The 21,007-nt window shown below is 34.3% G+C and overlaps 1 protein-coding gene across 1 annotated transcript in view; it reads left to right on the forward strand.

Annotated features, from left to right (window-relative positions):
• The window catches only part of LOC126745528 (protein artichoke), a 23,754-nt gene continuing 2,747 nt past the window's right edge, over nucleotides 1-21,007 (forward strand). The window contains exons 1-11 of the mRNA XM_050453405.1: nucleotides 1-114; nucleotides 13,311-13,543; nucleotides 13,601-13,739; nucleotides 13,799-14,016; nucleotides 14,070-14,395; nucleotides 14,463-14,727; nucleotides 16,820-17,071; nucleotides 17,121-18,123; nucleotides 18,177-18,431; nucleotides 18,488-18,653; nucleotides 18,705-19,112. Coding sequence (XP_050309362.1) covers nucleotides 13,404-13,543; nucleotides 13,601-13,739; nucleotides 13,799-14,016; nucleotides 14,070-14,395; nucleotides 14,463-14,727; nucleotides 16,820-17,071; nucleotides 17,121-18,123; nucleotides 18,177-18,431; nucleotides 18,488-18,653; nucleotides 18,705-19,112 — 3,172 coding nt within the window. The 5' untranslated portion in view covers nucleotides 1-114; nucleotides 13,311-13,403. The remainder of the gene's footprint in view (nucleotides 115-13,310; nucleotides 13,544-13,600; nucleotides 13,740-13,798; nucleotides 14,017-14,069; nucleotides 14,396-14,462; nucleotides 14,728-16,819; nucleotides 17,072-17,120; nucleotides 18,124-18,176; nucleotides 18,432-18,487; nucleotides 18,654-18,704; nucleotides 19,113-21,007) is intronic.

A 21,007-nucleotide genomic window follows, 5' to 3' on the forward strand; every position in this document is an offset into this window, starting at 1 on the left:
GCGAAACACATATGTGTGTATGGTAGTGCAGTGCGTTTTGCGGTATATTCTTATTTTCGGTGTTTTGTTGTGAAGAGTTGTTGTTTTAAAGTTGTTGTCAGTTCTTGAATTTCGGTATGTTGAAATCATTTAAATATATTTTTTTTTATGGGATTTACACGGGATAAGTCCATGAATAGTTTTAATGAAATTCATTCAAAAAAAGCTAGGTTTTTCAAACTTAAAAATTAATAAAATTACTTACAAACATATTATCAAGATACCCAAAATTAAATTGTAAAAGTAAAATACAATAAAATGCAACAAAAAACTAAGCCAAACCAAGATAAAATTAACAACATATATCACAAAGCCAGGGATTCTTTAAAACGAGTTAAAGTAATATTAAATATATCAAAATTGTATGTATTTACTAGCCTCGTGTTTTTCTCTAATGGGGTGTGAATACTATAGCTTGTTCTGTGGAAAGGAATATGGGAAATACTGTGGTATAATAAAATTTGATGAGTGCATTAAAGTTAATCGGCTTCAAAAGATCTAGGCAATCGATAAATCCATTTATGACTTTGTAAATAAAGACAGATCCTGACATAGCACGGCAAGACTTAAGTGTCGGTAGGGGCAGTTGTAGCAGAATAATCATGATTTTCAGATAGTGTGAGTATGCACAATTCCTCAAAAATTTATGTTGGATTCTCTCCAAGAACCAACATGACTCTGGCAATAGGACGAACAAGAAACTGAACTGTATTCCAAAACCGTTCCAACCAAACAACAACAAATCAATCTTTTAAAAAATATTTACACTTGACAAAAGTTTAGATGCCTTTATTGAAACAGTGTTTATATGATCAACAAATGTGAGCTTCTCATCTCAAATGACGTCGAAATGCCGAACAGAAGAAAAATATCTCAAAGGATGGCAACCAAATGGTATAACCTATTAAGCGAGAAAAACTTATAAAACTACATTTACTTGCATTTATATATGGTCTTTATGCTATTTAGAGGTCTCCAAAACTTTAAGTCTTCTGCTAAAATTAAACATTTGCTATTTCGAAAATCGGAATTGTCATAATTAGCGAAAATTCAGAAAAGAAGTGGAGAAGTATGGCCATCCTGAGGGACTCCAGATACTGTCAGACAGATAACAACCTTTGACTACGTCCAAATGAGGAGTTTTTAATCCACTCAACCCGATCATAATGTTTGGAAAAGTCTGTGTATACCGCATCTACCCGTTTATATTCTTTCATTTGATTTAGTATGACTGATAGTAAACCAAGTATGTTGCGTGGAGATTTTACTATGAAATCCATGTTGTGATCAGAATTACAATTGCTGGCAAACGAATTGCCAAGAAAGTTGCTTCACTATGAGACAGTCAAAGAGCTTAGGTATTGCAGATTGTATACATATGCTACGATAATTTTCAATGTATACAGGGTGTTTCAGAACTATGGGATCAAACTTTTAGGGGTTGTTTAGTGCAACAGTAGAATCCATTTGAGTATAGGAACCTATGTCCGGAAATGTGTCACTACGCCACTACGGCCCTAAGACACGTTTAAATTTAGAAAAAATATTATTTACCTAAATATGATCTGATGCATTTATTTTTACCTTATCACAACAATTGTTCAAAATGTCTTCCTCCAACCTCAATACACCGATTTAAACGCCGCACATGATTTCGGCGGACTACACTAAAAATTTGATCCTCGTTTTGAATGATTTCAAATGCTGCTGTTATTCGTCCAAGTCTAGCTCTGATTCTACTGGAGTTTCGTAGACTAAAGACTTTATATGTCCCCACAAGAAAAAATCGAGCGACGTTAAATCGGGTGACCTAGGAGGCCAAGAAACTGCTCCACCTCTGGCAATCCAACGGTGCCCAAACCGCTGAGTCAAATACTCGCGTACTTGTACAGCAAAGTGAGCTGGCGCTCCATCATGCTGAAACCACATTTGCTGTCTAACGTTTAGTGGAACATTGGAGACATTGGAGTGGAGTTCTAGGAGAACTTCCTCCAAGAAACGCAGATAAATAGGTCCTGTAAACCGTTCCGGTAGAAGGTATGGCCCAATTAAATAATCATCAACAATGCCTGCCCATACGTTGACAGACCAACGATTCTGATGTTTTCTTGGAAAAATTGCATAAGGATTTTCTTCGTCCCAAACATGGCTATTTCTACTATTAAAAATACCGTCTCTTGTGAAAGAGGTTTCATCGACCCACAAAACATATCGTAAAAAATTTGGTTGTGCAATGATGTGATTCAGAAGCCATCGATAAAATTGAACTCTAGGATGATAATCGGCTGCAGTCATACCTTGAACTTTCTGGAAGTGGTAAGGATGGAGTTGTTGCTCGTGTAGTACCCGCCAGACAGAAGCGTTACTCGTATTCATATTCTTAGCGACGTCACGTGTGCTATTTGATGATTCATCGGCAACTCGCTGAAGCACGCCAAATGCCAATTCTTGATTGGTAAAGATTTCCATTAGCAATAAATGTTTAAAAATTGTAAGCTATAAAATTTTTAAACATGACATTGAGAATTGACATTGATAAGCATTGATTTTAAACAATTGTTGTTATGGTGTCATGTACAAAAGGTAAAAATAAATGCAGCAGATCCTATTTAGGTAATTAATGTTTTTTATAAATTTTAACGCGTCTTAGGGCCATAGTGGCGTAGTGACGCATTTCCGGACATGGGTTCCTATACTCAAATAGATTCTTCTGTTGCACTGAACAACCCCCAGAAGTTTGATCCCATAGTTCTGAAACACCCTGTCTATAATTTTAAATGTATGGTGGTAATAAGCAGTTCATCGAGTCCAAATATTTTTTTTTAAATATGTATTTATTATTTGCGAGAAAATAACTAATCCTATTTTGAAATTCTTTCCAAAATTTTTTGCAGTACAATATTTGGCGTATTTATTTTACTAGTATTTTTTGCAGTACCCAATATGTACAAAAATAATTTTGCAGTAACTAGCACTTTTAATACGTTCAAAAACCAGTTAATTATTATTGATAAAAATGTCATTCTGACGCGTGGTGCAATTGAATGGCCTGCAGGGTCGCCAGACCTAACACCACTAGATTTTTTTTTGGGGTATATAAAAAGCAAAGTTTATAAAACCCCACCTGAAAATATTATTGATTTAAAAGATCGAATAATTTCTAGGAATTTCAAAACATTACACCGTATCGACCGGCAGCATTGTCGTTTCGCTCCGTAATTGCTCACAGTTTTAGTGTGTTAAGATTAATAGCAGAAATAAGAAATTTTCACTAGTAGTGCTTTGTAAGACTGCCAATCCAACGCCATATGTTGTTACTTGATTAGTGAACAGTAAATGTGTTAAAAGAGTGATTTAAGTGCAAACAATAGACCAAATATGTCTATATGTGTTTTTTGTGAGGAATCTATACCATCACGAAAAAAACTGCCATGTAGTGAATGTAAAAACGCTTCGCATATCAACTGCGTTCACAAGTCCGTCGATGTTGCCAATTTGATTTCTGAAGTAAGAGGTTTATCCTGGAAGTGTGATGAATGTGTTTCAAAATGTATTTCCATTGACCAATCACGTTTAAAACTTCTCGTAAATGAGCATGTACAATCATCACTGGCTTCTATTACTGCTGCTTTTGAATCCCTAAAATCTGATTTAGTTACTGTAATCTCTGAGAAGATCTTAAGTGTCAAGTCGGCGACTACTGCACCGGTGAGCTATTCAAGTATAGCAAAAAATAACACTCAACCTGCTGTCTTGGTAGTGCCAAAGAACCAAGCCCAGACCACTGAAAAGACCAAGGAAGATATAACCCATCGAATTAACCCATCGGAATTGAATTTACAGTTAACCAAAGTAAAAGCGGTTAAAAATGGTTCCATTGTCGTAGGCTGTAAAAGTCAGGAAGAAAACAAAAAGTTTAGAGAGATGGCTCAAGAAAAGTTAGCTGATTCCTATGAAATTAAGGAGCTTCACGGAATTAGTCCTAGGGTTCGTATAGTAGGTTTTAGGGAAAATTATAATAATGACGAATTTCTTAATTTAATTAAACAAATAAATAAAGATGTATTTTTTTCTGAATCCATATGTAATGTTTTTAAAATATGTACGACAAAAAAAAGTGACAAGGTATTTCAGGCTGTTGTTCAATTAGATAGAGCGACATATGAGAGGATCATAAAGGTGGGCACTGTTTTTGTGGGATATGATGCGTGCTCTGTATTTGATGGTGTTGAAGTAAATCGCTGCTTTAACTGTAATGAATTTAACCATTCTTCAAAAAATTGCATTAAAACTCAAATTTGTCCCAGATGTAGTGAAAATCACTCAGTAAAAGAATGCAAATCTTCCACATTAAAATGTTCTAATTGTATTTATCATAATTCTCATAATCGTGGCAACACTGTCAAATCGGATCATGCTGCTTGGGATATATCGGTATGTTCGGTTTTCAAGAATGCGTGTGCAAAACTACGGGCAAATATTCTCGGCCAATAGCAATTAATCGATAATTTCATAGGTCAAGGTGCTGCTTCTGTACCTGCCCATCTAACGATTTTGAACTATGCTCCTGCATTGACCCCGCCCGTATTGATGGCGCCTACTGCGAGCAACCAAAATTATTATACTGCACCGAGTACCGGACTTAGTAAGCGCTTTTTGATCTATTATCAGAACGTACGTGGCTTGAGAACAAAGACTGCAGATTTATTAAATAGCACCTCTGCGTGTTGGTATGATCTAATGGCGCTTACTGAGACATGGCTCGATTCGTCAATATCTGATGGTGAGGTGGTTGCGGCTGTGTACAATGTCTTTCGAGCCGATAGAGATTTTCTAAATGCGGGAAAATCACGAGGTGGGGGCTGTCTGATAGCCGTTAATAAAAAGCTTAATGCTTTTAAAATAGATGTAAATCAAAGTGTTGATCTTAAGCCCGGTATAGATATTGTTGGTGTTAAGATTGTATTAGATTTCTCGTCAATTTTAGTTTTTGCTGTATATCTTCCTCCTCCAGTATCTCCTGAAACTTTGGAAAATCTGTTTGAGTGTCTAACATCCCTTGACTGCATTTTTGGTAATAATATTTGCATATTGGGTGATTTTAATCTACCTAATTACGTTAACTGTAACAATTCTCAAGATAAGCATATTTTAATACTGCAAGACTTTATAACTTTTCTTAATTGCAATCAAAGCAACTCTATACAAAATTCAAATAACAGAATTCTTGATTTGGTCATAAACAATAATGAAAATTGCATAGTGGAAAAATCTTTGGATCCGTTGTTAACCGAAGATACTCACCATCCTGCTCTTGATATTTCGTTAAAATATTGCCACTCTATGAATTTTAAGCGTAAGACACTTTTTAACCTACAAAATGCATTTAACTTTAAAAAAGCTAATTTTCCTAATTTATATGATGCCTTTTTAAAGACTGATTGGTCATTTATGGAAGCTACGGTTTCTGTGGAGCATCAGTTTAAGGTCTTTTATGATTTAATATTAAAGGAATTAGACAGTTTTGTACCAAAATATCCTAATATACCTAGGAGAAATTTTCCACCTTGGTTCACAAATAGTATTATAAGGGATATAAAGCTTAAGAGTTTTCATTACAACAAATTTAAAAAATATGGAGGAACCGATGATATAAACACGTTTAAATTGTTACGTAATAAATCTAAAAGAGATATATCTAAATCTTACTATCAATACGTTTCAAATGTGGAAAGCAGTATCATAAATAATCCTAACAAATTTTGGAGTTTTATAAAGAATAAAAAAAATACAAGAAATATTCCTAAAGATATGTTTTACAAGGACACTCCTATAAAGGGCACCCTTGAAATAGTTAATTCCTTCGCTGACTACTTTAAACGATCTTTTTTAAATAATAATTTACACCCTAATTCTCATCATACCCCAAATAACTCTCTTAATATAAATATTTCTTGTTTTTCAGAACGCGAAGTACTCAATGCTTTAAACAAATTAAAACCTAAATTTACAACAGGACCGGATCTTATTCCTGCATTTATTATTAAGGACTGTAGGCATATACTTGTAAAGCCTTTACTTGTTTTGTTTAACAACTGTCTTTTATCGGGGTCTATTCCCGCATTATGGAAAGTTTCCAAGGTTTGTCCTGTATTTAAAAAAGGTAATAAGTCCGATATATGTAATTATAGACCTATATCTATAATTTGCAATTTTTGTAAAGTTTTTGAATTTTTAATTCACGATAGAGTTTTTCCGTTAACCAAAAATATTATTATTCCCCAACAGCACGGATTTTTTAAAGGAAGGTCTACGAGCACAAACCTTTTGCTTATAACTCAGAATATTGCTGAGGCAGTTGATAATGGGGAACAGATGGATGTTATATACCTGGATTTTAGCAAGGCTTTCGATCAATTGAATCATAGTTTAATTGTTGATAAGCTTAGTAATTTTGGATTTTCAGCTGTCTCTCTTCAATTGTTTCGCTCATATCTATGTGGTAGAAGTCAGTACGTGGAGTTATACGGCGAAAGGTCAAGCTCCTATGATGTAGTTTCTGGTGTCCCGCAGGGATCTGTGCTTGGACCGCTACTGTTTAACTGTTTTATTAACGATATTGGTGATAAATTGGATTGCGATTTTTTACTTTATGCAGACGATATCAAGTTATATAATAAAATAAGAAATCTCGCAGATTGTCATAGATTGCAGTATAATCTTGACTTGGTAAATGCTTGGTGTGTAGAAAATGGTCTAAAGTTGAATGTTTCTAAATGTAATGTTATGACATATACCAACAAATTAAAACCGTTATTATTTAACTACGCTTTAAATACGACTACATTAATACGCACAAATTCTTTTAAAGACTTGGGAGTGTACTTTGATACCAAACTGTCTTTCTCATACCATATTGACACAGTAGTCTCAGAAGCGTCAAAATCATATGGATTTATTTATAGAAGCACTAAGGATTTCAGAAATCCAGATGCCATAAAAGCATTATATTTTGCATATGTACGATCGCGATTGGAATATGCTTCGGTGATATGGTCGCCGGCTTATAATGTACACATTAACAATCTAGAGCAAGTGCAAAGGCGCTTTTTAAAATACTTATGTTTTAAGTGTGATAATGTATACCCACCTCAGGGTTTTCCACATGATGATCTGCTCCAACGTTTTAATATTTGTTCCCTAGAAACTCGACGAACCTTTTCTGCTCTTATGACATTGCATAAATTACTTAATTATCTAATCGATAGTCCGCCATTAGTGTCAAAATTATATTTTTTTGTGCCTCGTCTCAATAATAGACATCATACCACGTTTCATCTCCCTACTCCTAGAACAAATCTACTTAAATTTTCACCAATTTATACCATGTGTAGTATTTACAATAATGATGCTCATTTTGACATTTTCAATATTACAAAGGAAGCCTTATGTCGCTCACTTGAACACTAAGCCACAAGTAACCTGAGTTTGTATTAAGCTATTTTTTGTAAATAATATAGCCATTTCCGTTAATAAAAATTGAGGTTTATAGTCAGCACATTAGGTTTTGATCGTTTTTGTTACTTATTTTCTATGCCTCTTATTACTTTTGATGTAATTTTTTAGTTAGTTTTAGTTAGCTTAGAAGATTTTTGTAACAAGTTATATATACATTTTTCTTAGTTAGCATAAGTTATATTTATGTATTTGAAGGTCTTTCCTGCCTTGTAGATGGGTATTTATTTACCTGTAAGGCTTGTATTGTAAAATAAAATAAAATAAAATAAAAAATAAAAACATACTTTATTATTGTCTCACGAATAACGAAGCACATTTTGAGCACTTAATAAAATAAATTCTGTGAACTGATTAAATTGTTTATTTTTTAAACATCTTTTTACACCCTTACTGTTTATGAGCCAATAAACTTACATTTTTGAATGGTAAATTATATGCTCTTTAAAATGATGTATCACGCAATAGGATAGCCATTTGACATACCACAGTATGATGTCGATAAAATATTCACTATTACCAAACATTTTAATTCCCTATTCGCTGGTACGTCAACTGATTTAATTTTATTTAAATTCAACTGTTAAATAGACCTTTTAATGCTGCTTACAATAATGATGTTTTACACTACGGGGGTTACCTCTTTAAATCTTTAAGCGACCGTTCTTTACATAATGGAAACAACAGATTTTGATCGAAGAGCAATTGAGTTTTAATGAAACTATCCTATAAAAATTATGCTTAATTTGTTACCTTTTATCCAACTAAACTAACTCATAGTTTAAATAATATTATGTATTAATATCGACATTATAGTATGGCTAAATCAATCCTTACGGTAGGACGAATTATCTGTAGCATGAGTTTTGTACTAATAAATTGAAATCTATTTTGATAGCAAAATAGCCCTTGAGAGACATGGAACTGTCAAGTATAATCCGTTCATAGATCTTATCAAGTCATTCGATTCAGTCAACAGAACAGCTCTTTGGAAAACCTTAACTATAACTAGATGTTCATCAAAACATCTCTTCTGTACAACGTGAGAACTACTATTATCGCAGGCAAAAAGCTGTCCTGCGTAATAGCACCAGCACTTATCAAGTTATTATACCCATTCCGAAAAAGAGGATCCTCCTCAACAAAGTAACATTCCAAATTGATATGGATAATGCAAAAGTTATTAAAAAATTTACAATAGATTAAAAAAAAAACAGAACAAAAAATGTGAAACTTGATGATTTGCCAACTTAACGGAAAAATTGACGTTTGTAACAAAAAAAAGGACAATACCCGACAATTATGAATGGATATGACACCTTTATACCCGTCTAACATTGGCATAAATTCTAACAAATGTTAAAGTGCAAGGTGCATGTCTCCAGTTCCCTTTTACAAAACGGACGGATCATGTTTGTAATAAGAAAATCTCACAAGTAATGGAACTAATAGGATAAGTGCGAGAATGTAGGTTCAATGTTTCTCTTTTTCAAAATACAAACGGATATTGTTCAATTTTGGTTTACAGAACATTGTATGTACCAATCGTTCCGATTGTGTTAAGGTAATATACTGTGACGAATTGCCTATTTATCTTAATATAGTTTTAGAATAGAATTTAATAAAAATGCCTTTATTTGAAGCTCTGAACTTAAAATAACCGATGTTGTACCCTCAATTTTTTAATATATTGTATAGCTTTCTTAAATAATGCAAAATTTATAGATATTTATATGATAGCATTCCACAAAAATATTATATATATTATTAATATAATAAGATACTTCTCTTCTGGTTTTTTAAAGCAAGCGACATTTTAACAAATCATATTTTAGCTTATGCTAATTTATTTGCTGCATCTACTTTTACACGTTCCTATGAGTCGTCGTCCGCTATAACATCCACCAAAAATTTTGTGCTCCACAGTGTCAAAGGCTTTGTTAAGGTCAAAAAATACACCAATCACAGCTTTATTATTGTTATTTTTTTATATATTTTTTTGTTTATTATACGTATTTTACACAAATGCAAGATATAAATATCAGTTAATCAATTAATTCTTGAAACTTAACAATTTGGTGTCATACCAGGCTTTCATCTTTTGGAGGTCCGTAGCTATATCTTTACTGAACTAACCCCATTCTGTTTTATACCACAAGATGGTTGTATCATCTGCGTATACAGTTAAATTACTATCAATTGACTTATGATATATACTTCAGCCAACCTCTCTAAAACCGTATTTGATCAATTTCCTCAGCAGTATTTCCTGAATCACACAGTCACAGGCCTTATCTAAATCACAAAATACCTTTATAGCAGCTTCGCTGACGACGTCAACAAAACCTATTTTGATGCAAGCAGTTTTACTTTTATGTAAATGAGCTGTTACTGCTGACTGCACAATAAAAGTAAAAGTATCTAGTCTTACTACCATTGAGATCAGATCCTCAGATATTCTTACATCTTGTGTCTGCAGGAGAACGTAGGTTAAAAATAGAATTAAAGCTGCGTGCTAAGACTGTTTTTGTTTTTAAAATCAAAATTATTTAATAGACAGGATATTAATTAAGTTTATATGCACATCACGCTCTTAAGAGAGTGGTTTATAGACAAGTAATGCATTTGTAAAGAATGGTACACAAAACTGTCCAGTTAAGTACCACCTATATGGTACCTCTGCAGGGAAGTTTTTTTGGAAAAAATGAGTGAGATAATAAAACATGACAAACTCATGTGTATAATATATAAATTATTTAACTTACAACCTTGAAGTTTGTATTACTCTCATGAAAAATGCTTCGTTTAGTCAAACCGTACATTGGCGCCATCTCCGATATAGAACAATTTTATTTCAAGGTAATTGAATAAGAAAAATAAATTATTGTTAATTGCTAATTTTGCCAAATTCGCCATACCTTATTATTTACGTAAGTCGCATAAAATATAGCGATTCTTAATGCCATAAGTAGGGCAAGAAGTATGATAACGTTAAGTAGCGGAAAGAGACCGTTCATCTGCTTTAAAGTTCGTCATCCTTGTAATCTCCTGTGATTTACCGCTAAGTTTGACAATATTATTGCCAAGTTAAAAAAAATTATTATTTATTGTTAAAAATTGGGTTTCGAACCTAGCACAGGTGAGGCACTCTCCAATGACATGGTCTGCAGTTTGTTCCTTCTCCTAACACCAATTGCTCTCCCTGTTTACTAATAGAGTCCTGCCACTTTTTTCTGACCGACCTATGGGTCACTGTTGCAGATGCCATAGAGTCACTTCCCATTGGGAGATCCAGTAGATTTTAACATAGACACTCTCACAAGTTTGTAGTTCACCAAGGATATATTCTCAAATGACTTTAAAAGATCCAAGGTTCTAATTCGGACCGTTGGCATACATTCTGTGGTGCTTTGGTAGGCGATAAGATAATTAACGATAGATGAATATGCAGTGAAGGCTCTCAAAAGACAGATTCCAGGTGTTACCGAAAGTCCTCCTGCAGGCGCAGACGGTCTTCTTGATCCTGATATTTGCGTCCCGAGTGTGATCCCTTAAAACCGTAGCATCTTAGAGTGTTTCAATTATATACCACGCAGAGATAGAATGATAGATACACCTGCATCTCCTTGTGAAAGGTACAAGCTCAACTTTTTTTGAGGTTAATCTTTAGCCCTCCTGGGAGTTACGATCGGTCAACGATACGTACCTATATTATTTATTCATCTTGATGAACCTAGAACTGGACGAAAATTTTACTGAGGAGTAATTAGAGCTACATTAAAAGACTGTGAGAAACTGCCATTAAAGAGATTAAAGTCTATCAATATATGTATATTAGCCAGAAGGAACCGCTATAAAACATTTCAGCTCTGATCAAACTTATTTATACAGATTAGTATCAGTTGTTATAACAGGAATTTTTCTGATAATTTCACATACAAATCCCCAGGCAAAATGTCGCACGCAAGGTGGCTAACTCACACCAATAGTATGTAACCTTTCACATAATTGATTACACTAGTCAAATTTATAGTAAAAGTCTATGCTCCTACTTGGAGCATCTTGTAAGGAAGCACATCATCTGTTTAACCTTTTAACGGTTACTTTGCCCATCCAGATTAGTGACAGTATAGGAACGTTTTAGCAATCAACTTCACTGGATATCGAATTGGTTATTCCTCAAGGATCTATTCTTCGGTTCGATTATCGGGTTTATGTTTTTTTGGTATTTGTTAATCCGCTTTTAATGAACGCAGTATAGCGTGATTTGCTCTTGATAGTTTTAGCCATGCTCGGCTTAATAAAAAGAATTCTATAGAAGCTGCTAATCTAATTAGGCTTTAAATAAACTGATGCAAAAACAAACTTCATTAAATTTTTTGGGAATTGCACTGGATGAAGTTCTTTCATGCATGGGAAGAGCATTCCACATTACTTTGTCCAAAGCTAAGTAGTTGCTGGTATACCATTAGAAACCTATAGTCAATTTTAACTGACAGTCAGCTTCTGGAGACTTATCCTTGCCCAATTGTAATTTCAATAATTATTATAGTTCTTAGCTTTATCTTATGTATATTTTTACATTGTATTGTAGCATTTTTTCCCGCTCGTTAGGTGTGAATTAAATCGAAAATATTCAACTAATTTATTTACATACTTCACTACGAAAACACGATTACTCACGACTACGAGAGATATTTATTTTTTTACTCTATTTATTTACAGCTATTTAAATTTCGCGCCCATAACTTTGCTTCACTGAACTGACTACTGTCGTCGATGCAGCTCCTTATATATTCGACAGAAAGCTGTTCCGGAAGATTCCCTGTTAACGTTCGAAATATCGTGCGGTGTACCACTTGTGTCATTCCGGAATGACGGAGAATCAGCTGGTTTCAGTCAGTTGTTAAAATGCCAGTTGGGAAAATAATGATAAAGATAATGAAAACGTCGAGAATTCCAGCTGATTCTCCGTCACAAGTAGCGACATCTCTGGAAAAGCGTAAAAAGTCAGCGAATCTTCCGGAATCATGGTCAGCCGAGTATATAAGGAGCCGCCGGGAGTCATTTGACAGTTCATTGCAGTGAAGCTCGAGAAATTGGCGCGATATTTAAATCGGAGTAGTCGTTAAGTGATCATGTTTAGTAGTGTAAGTGTGTAATTAAATCAGTTGACTATTTTCGTGTAACGATTATTTTAATTCGTGCCTTAACGAACGATAAAAACTAGCTAGCTATAGCTTTCTCCTAGCAATTAAGAAGAGAAGGAAACTACATTACATTTTTAAGCACACAGTAGATAAAAATAAATACATATGCAAAATAATTTGTAGTAATCACCGATAAAGCCTGATACAAAGATTCTATTCGACATTTTTCTCTTGCAATAAAATTCTTGATATATGACAAGAGTCTTCATATTCAAGCTAATTAGTACAATGATTAGATCTATTTATACTGACATAGTTCGAGATCAATCTATATCTGGATGGCATCGATAATATTACACTTAATGCGGAAAAGTAGGTGCGTGATGTAAAGTATGAATGAAGTTAGAATGTTGTAACATGGTTTCAATGGTTGCTAAATACTGCAACAGGTTTAACTTAGTTACAACATATTAAGTATTCATCATCCGGTATATTATTTAATTTATACTATCAATAAATCTGCTTGACCAACAAACGCCCATCCGCAATAAAACCAAATGAACCATCACAAAAATCTATTAAATGAAACAAACGACTTTATTTCAGGTTACAAGACAATAACGCAAATAAGCAGGGCTGTTTCCTATAGGCCCTTTCCGCGGTTAAAATCAAGAATGGTGCAATGTCCTCAGTGGTAAAATGGGTGCAATATGGACACTCGCTTTGTTGGTAATTTGTGGCATTTACGTTGATGGCACTTCCGCTCAGAAGGGCTGTCCCATGCCCAAAGCTATTTTACCTTGTAGGTGTTTTATTCGAGGAGATGAATATCAAATATGGTAAGAAAATTATCTTTAATAATTCATAGTATAAAACCAAAAAAAAACATATTTCAGGTGCACACATAGCGATCTGCCAAGTGTTCTCGATGGTCTAAAGGAAGTGGCTAAGTTCATACCTGGACCCATAGAAGAATTAATATTGGAAAATAATTATCTGCCAGCCCTTCCAGGAAGAACTTTTTTCCCATTAAAAGTAAAAAAAAAAACTGATAAGCAACTAATGAGGTTTAACCATTACAAAATTCATTGTAGATCCTTCGTCTTATGCTAAGACATAATGGCCTGGAGAGGGTATCTAACGACTGGCTCGGAGGCCTAGAAACCACCATAATGGAACTGTTTATGGTTGAACCAAAACTGAGATCGATGCCAGAAGATTCTCTAATGCAAATGATCGCACTCCAAGCCGTCACTATTCAAAGTAACCTAATGAAAAGACTTCCCATGTTTTCAGGACTTCCTAAACTCAGGTCAGTATAGCTCAATAAATTCCAACATAACTTCGCAATCAATTTAACCTTAGGTATCTCCAAATTGAATCAACATCTCTGCTAGAACTTACACCTAACAACTTCAAAGATAATCCATCCCTAGAAAATATACATATAGCATATTCGCCCAGGTTAAAGCGTTTAGAAGCACACGTGTTTATAGACCTCCCTAGTTTAAAGTTATTAAATATTTCATATTGCGGAATAACTTGGATACATCCTAGAGCAATCACAAGGTTGCCACTGCTACAGGAACTTATCCTAATTGGAAACAGGATCTCTGACGCTGGAATGGTTGGTAGAGTTAGCAGAGAGATGCCACAGCTGACAGTTTTACGACTTGATGACAATTATATTGGTAGGAATATAAATGTTAAAGTGTAAGATGGATTATTTTTGTTGTTGTCTGCTTTTTTGTTTCACAGACAGGTTAGAGGAAGCAGCTTTCGTAGACCTGCCGTCCCTTAGGTCTTTGCATATGTCGAACAATCGAATCACTGAACTTCACCATGGAGCTTTTCATAGAGTACCTCGGTTAAAAAAGCTTAACTTAAACGATAATTTCTTGAAAAGGGTTCATCCAGAAAGCTTTCTTCAAGAGTCTGGGAGTGGTTTAGAAGAGCTATGGCTAATACGTAATGAAATTAGCCACGTGGCTGACTTGAGAGCTATCCTGGATGCATTACCAAGGTAACAAAACGTATACATCGAAAACGAAAAAGAGGCATTTACTGACAATTGTACTTCAATTCAGTAGTTTTGGAGATTTATTGATTTAAATCTTAAAGTAGATTTTAATAGGTACATCAGAATAGCTTGTACTACTTTCAGAAAAAAAATTAGTAAAAGCATTTACTTGATAAGTAAAGTTCACTGCTTTTCTTCACTACGCCCATGGTTTCTTTATCATTTTGTTGGTAAAAATAGCGATTGGAGCGTTTTCTGTGGCAAAAAAATGTTTATTGAAGAAGGATAAGAAGGAAATGTTTTGTACTTATTTTCGTCCTAGTGTTTTGTATTTATTTATTGATTCGACCAAACTTTGCTGCTAAAATACCTATATTACATAAATTAACCATCGTATATTCCACTGCAGAAAGGGTTGAAATTATCGAAAATAATTAGTGCGCTAATAGAACAGCACAAATATTTAATGAACGGCATGAGAACAGTAACGTGCATCGAAAATATGTTCTAGAACTTGTAGCTAAATGTCGGGAAACTGGATCAGTCGCCAATAAAAAATGCAACATTTACCAAGTTTATACGAGCCCCTTAAAGTGGTTTAGTGGAAATCGGTTTAACATAATTCCGTAAACCGCTTTAACAATCGTAAACCGGTTTCGCTTAAATCGATTTAAATAAGTCGATGATACGGTTTTAAACCGATTTAAACTACTGTGTAAACAGTTGTCATCACTCAATCGATTTAACTCCCAGTGATACCAACAAAAATGTGCAAATGCTTTAAAAAAATTATAAACAGATATTCTAACGTTATATGTTTATAGTGTTATATTTTTAGTGTATAGTATTTATAGGGTTATAGTGTTATATTTTTGCCAAGTCATTTTGTTATCACTTGTTAAACTAGTCAACTTTTCAAGTAATAAACCAACTAGTCAGCAAGCAGCAAGCACTGCTAGTTGGCAATGGATAAACAGCTGTTTAATCTTAAGGTAGAATCCTTTTCTTAATTCTCTTATGTAAACACTAGCCAAACTGAATTATCTCTAAACCGGTTTAGCCGCTAAAGTAGTTTAATTGCCGGCATAAACTTGGTAATTGAATATCTCATAAGGAACGAAGCACTAGAAATAGGGGTTTTAGGGCAAGTTTATGTGTGCTACTCGTAAACTGGATACTGTGTGTGGTGTTAATCGACGTAGTATGCAACGGATTCTAAAGGTCCATAGTTTTAATCCGTATAAAGTTCATCTAGTATAGAAACTTAATAAAGACAATTTTGATCGGCGATTACAATTTTGTGAAGATTTGAGGGAACGAATTAAAAACGATGAACATTTATTATTCATCACTTGGATTTACTGGAAGACGTCATAGATCCTGCATTAACTGCCTTAATTAAAAACCAGTTTCAACAGGATGGTGCCCCACCACATTACGCATTACGCGTTCGACAATATTTAGATGAGACGTTTCCAGATCGACGATTCCAGAAGAAGTGCCATTGAATGGCCCTCGAGATCGCCAGATTTATCACCTTTGGATTTTTTTTGTGGAGTCACTTATAAAGCAAAATCTGTCCTACTCAGCCAACATCGTTAAAAGATTGCGATAAAGAATTGAAAATGAGTGCCTTCAAGTTACTCCTCAAATATTGCAATATATGCGGCAACGTTTGGAGCAAAATCTTTATTACTGCATGGTGGTTATTTACAACATTTTCCTTCCGTTCATTATTTATCTTTAAACTACTTTCCTTTCCACCAAATGTAGTGATCTCTACTAATGATGATGTATTGGTTTTATTTAAGCTTTAAATCAATAAATCTCCAAAACCACTGAATTGAAGTGCATGAATTTTAGATGATTATAAAGGGAATTAAAAGACCTTTAAAATAAGGTATTACTCGATCCTCCTTTCCAGGGGGCTGCACGTGTTTTTCACCAAACTTGTCCTCGAAAATAAAATCGATGGATCTGAGCCTTTTTCCAAAAAAAAACTTAAACTGCTAGTAAATGCCTCTGTTTCGTTTCCGATGCACCCCTCCTGTATAAAATATACTTTTAACATGAAATATCAATTAATTTATTTAAGGTTAGTGTTTCTGGATATGAGCTACAATCATCTCGAGGCAATCCCTTATGGCTCATTAAGAGGCCATCCTACCTTGGAGCATTTTAACTTAGATCACAACAATATCCACCTTATTGATAGAGAAGCTTTTGTAGCGATGCCAGCCTTAAGAGAATTAAGAATGAAGAATAATTCTTTATCGAACACACTTCAGCCGCCCTTATGGAACCTCCCGGATCTGAAAGGACTGGATTTATCACTAAACTCTTTTAGGTAAATTTAAAAAAAAATCACCTAAAGTAGATCTAACTAAAGCTTTTAGGCGTCTCGAACCGAACTTCCTGCAAGACTTACCATCGTTAAGAAAACTCGACTTAAGTGGAAACGAACTGAAGTATATAGATCCGGCAGCATTCGCCCCCACACCATCTTTGGAGCATATTAACGTTTCATACAATCATTTGGCCACCTTACATCCGGCCACCTTTCGACACTTGTTGGGACTATATGAGCTAGACGTTTCTAACAATATGTTAGTTGAATTTGTACCAGGGTTACCACGAGGTTTAGAATATCTACATTTGAAAAACAATGAGATTACTGTAATACCAGTGGCTCCTACCCCTGATCTAGATTTACCAATGCTGAGAATGCTAGACCTATCCGGCAATAAAATCGAAGTAATATCCAAAGAACGATTAACCTCTCTTCCGCAATTACGTAGGTTGTATCTAAGGTATAATCTTCTGAAGAAGATTGAGGATGGAAGTCTTAAAGGGCTAGATAGGCTAGAAACACTGGATTTATCTCACAATGGTCTGGTTCACTTGGGAGCAAACACGTTTAAGCATCAAACAGAGTTGCGCGACTTAAATCTAGGGAATAATAGAATAGAGTTCGTGGCCATGGAATGTTTCCACTATGCACCTTACTTAAAAAGGCTTAACCTCACTAAGAATATGTTAAATGAAATTTTACCAAGTACCCTGGATAAAAACAAGGATCTACAGATGGTTGATATTTCGTACAACAGACTCATAAGACTTTCAACTACATTCATAGGCTTAAAAAACTTAAGAGGTCTAGATGCTACGCATAACAGGCTTAACTCCATTGATCCACAAATCTTAGCTAGCCTAACTTCATTAAGGATCCTAGGGTTATCTCATAACTATATAAAAGCTCTAAAGGAAAACGCATTTAGTAAGTTAAATCACCTTATAACACTTGATTTGGAAGACAATGAGCTAGAATTAGTTGAACCTAACGCTCTAAAAACCTTACCGGTATTAAAAAAGGTTCAGTTAGGGCACAATAAGATTAAGGTATGTATAGCAATAAAATCCGTATGATTATTATGTTAGTATTTGCTTTATAGGAAATACCTGGACAGGTGTTTGTAAACCTCCCATCATTACAAATGGTGGAGTTACAACATAACCAAATCAGATCAATAGCTCCCAATGCGTTTGTAGGTGTCCCACAGTTGCTAGTATTGAATATAAGTCACAACGAAATCGGTTCTTTGAATGATGCTGGTTTACGTGATATAAAATCTTTAGAGTTGCTTGATATTAGTCATAACAACATTAAATCGGTTGCTAATCCTGCTCTAGAACGTCTAGAATGGCTGGTAATTTTAGATAATTGAATACATAATTGATTTGGATAATTTAGTAGAGATTTTAGGTCGAACTGAGAATCGATGACAATCAGATATGCGGGGTACAAGGATCGCCGTTTAACAACATGCCAAGACTAAGGGTTCTAACTATGAGAAATAATAAAATGATGTCATTTCCTGAAGGTGCAATAGAACGGATCCGAAACAATTTAGCCACCTTAGATATAGATGGTAAGAACCAAGGGGCTCAAGTGCATTAGTTTAATTTATTTATATTTTTAGGAAACCCTCTTGCATGTTCTTGCAACATGTTATGGCTTCAAGCTTGGCTGCACGAGACGGATCGAATGGGTCCAAGATGCGTGGAAGGATATTTACTTAGAGAAATGGCAGTAGATAGAAGAGACTGTCCGGAAGAAGCGCGAAATATCGAATTAGTGGCACCAGGTTGCGAATCTGAGCTTCTGTCCGCTCCTGGTGTGTATGGCACCTCACAGGTCCACTCGCAGTGGATGAATTTGAAAGCAGTTAATTCAACTCAAGACAGAAATGGCTTGGCACCGACACCGGAGGAGTCCGAGTATTTTTACGATGAATATGTGGATTATCCATATAATGAAACGAATGGCAAACTAACCGGAACTACCAAGCAACCAATAGATTTTAATCTGTCTAAAATTCACGCAACAGGTAAATAATTAAAAAAAAAAACATTTATTTATTTGAGCTTGTTTAAAATACTTTAGGGAGAATTTAATACAATTATTTATTGTATAAGTAGCTAACCCGATCTTTTAAAAAAAAATAATAAAATAAATTTTGACAAGGAAAAAACGTATTTTACATTTTTGATTAAGGTACATGATGCTTGGACTTAAAAACAAAAGGCGCAATCAGACCTTTGGTAATGGCATGTAACATTTCACGAATGTTGAATTCCATAAAAACGTTGAGTGGACCTCACACCCTGGACAATATATGTACATTTGCAGTATTTATGCACTAGTTATACAAATAAATTACCCTCTAAAAGCAGTTTTTTAGTCTATACAGAAACTTAAAAAAATACCTGTCCTGTCTTATCTAAACGCATTTAGTTTAAATTCATAAGTTACTTTAATAAAATGTGTAAATTACATTAGCTCTGCTCAAGTGACTACCATCTGCGTCAATATACTTATCCGCACGTTTTCTAAAGGACCTCCTTACTTTTTCACAAATACCTGATATGTTGCGAATCTGATAGAATCCATTCTCAATTCCCACACGAAGATCATTCATATAGTCAAAAGATCTGAAGTAAACAATTTCTTTAAAATGATCGCCACAAATAAAAGTCCAACGGATTAAGGTCGGGAGATCTAGCTGGCCAGTGTACCTCCTCGACCTATCTGTCGCCGGTGATAGAGTTTTCATTCAAAAATTGCCTAGCAGTTGCGCTAAAATATGCAGGTGCATCATCGTGTATAATCCAGTTGTCAGTGTTGTCATTCACTAGTTTTTGAGATATCGGACTTTGAAGTGCGTGGTCTCATTAAGGCACAAACGTCTTCTTCGGACACTTATTTCCGAGATTTTAATTTTGGTCCACTTAAAATCTGCAATATTTGAACCAAATTTTTATAGGCAATATCTGCTTTTTATTTTATGGAAATTCGTCCATAATTTTTAGAGATATTGAACTTTAAAGTGAGTGGTCCCCTTGAAGACTAACGTCTTCCTTGGATCCCACTGCATATAAAGCTAGATATTTCCAAGACTTCAATTAATAAGAGGTTCATAGAACATCCTTCCATAATTATTCTGTTTCTTATTTTATGGAAATCCATTTATTAGTTATTGAGATATTGGACTATTGAAGTGAGTGGTCACTTTGAATACGAAACGCCTGCCTTGGACCTCACTGCACATAAAACTTACTCTTAAGTAAAGAAATTAATACCGTGTTATTTGCTGATGACACGACATTTTATATGAGCTACACCCTTTCAAATCGTAAAGTATTAACTTCGTATTTAGGAACAACAATGAGTTTATACAAAATTCCTTACCTTTAGACTATATTTAATAATAATAATAACAATAATAATAATAATAATAATAAATGGCTTTATATTACGAAAATAGTTACAAAAGTTATTAACCAAAAATGCGGCGAGATCTAGCCTGGGGCTACTCTATCCTATTTCATAAAGAATATTAATTAAAACCAATAAGTATTCATAAAACGAACCCTTTTTAATGGGAAAGTTTACCTTTTCAGCTCCAGTGCCTTTTTGAAGCAGGACTTAGCAACTTAAAAAATGCAATTTATCTATATCTAGAAAGAATTTATTATATCTAATAGCTTCTCAGCATAACTTATAGTACATAGTATTCCTAGAGGAATGTGGAATGGAAGCTAAATTTCTGGGAATGTATTTGAATGCTGGATTAAACTGGGAACAGCCTCTTCTAACGGCAAATTATAGTAATTTTCATTCTATTTTAACTTATGCCATTTTTGCTTGCGGTCATTCGTGTCATATTAATAAGACATTTTTCCAACAAAGAAAGTGCATCCGTATAATCTCCATTTTTGACTA

Source organism: Anthonomus grandis, chromosome 16 (assembly GCF_022605725.1).
Source record: "Anthonomus grandis grandis chromosome 16, icAntGran1.3, whole genome shotgun sequence".
In the NCBI taxonomy this organism is placed as follows: domain Eukaryota; kingdom Metazoa; phylum Arthropoda; class Insecta; order Coleoptera; family Curculionidae; genus Anthonomus; species Anthonomus grandis.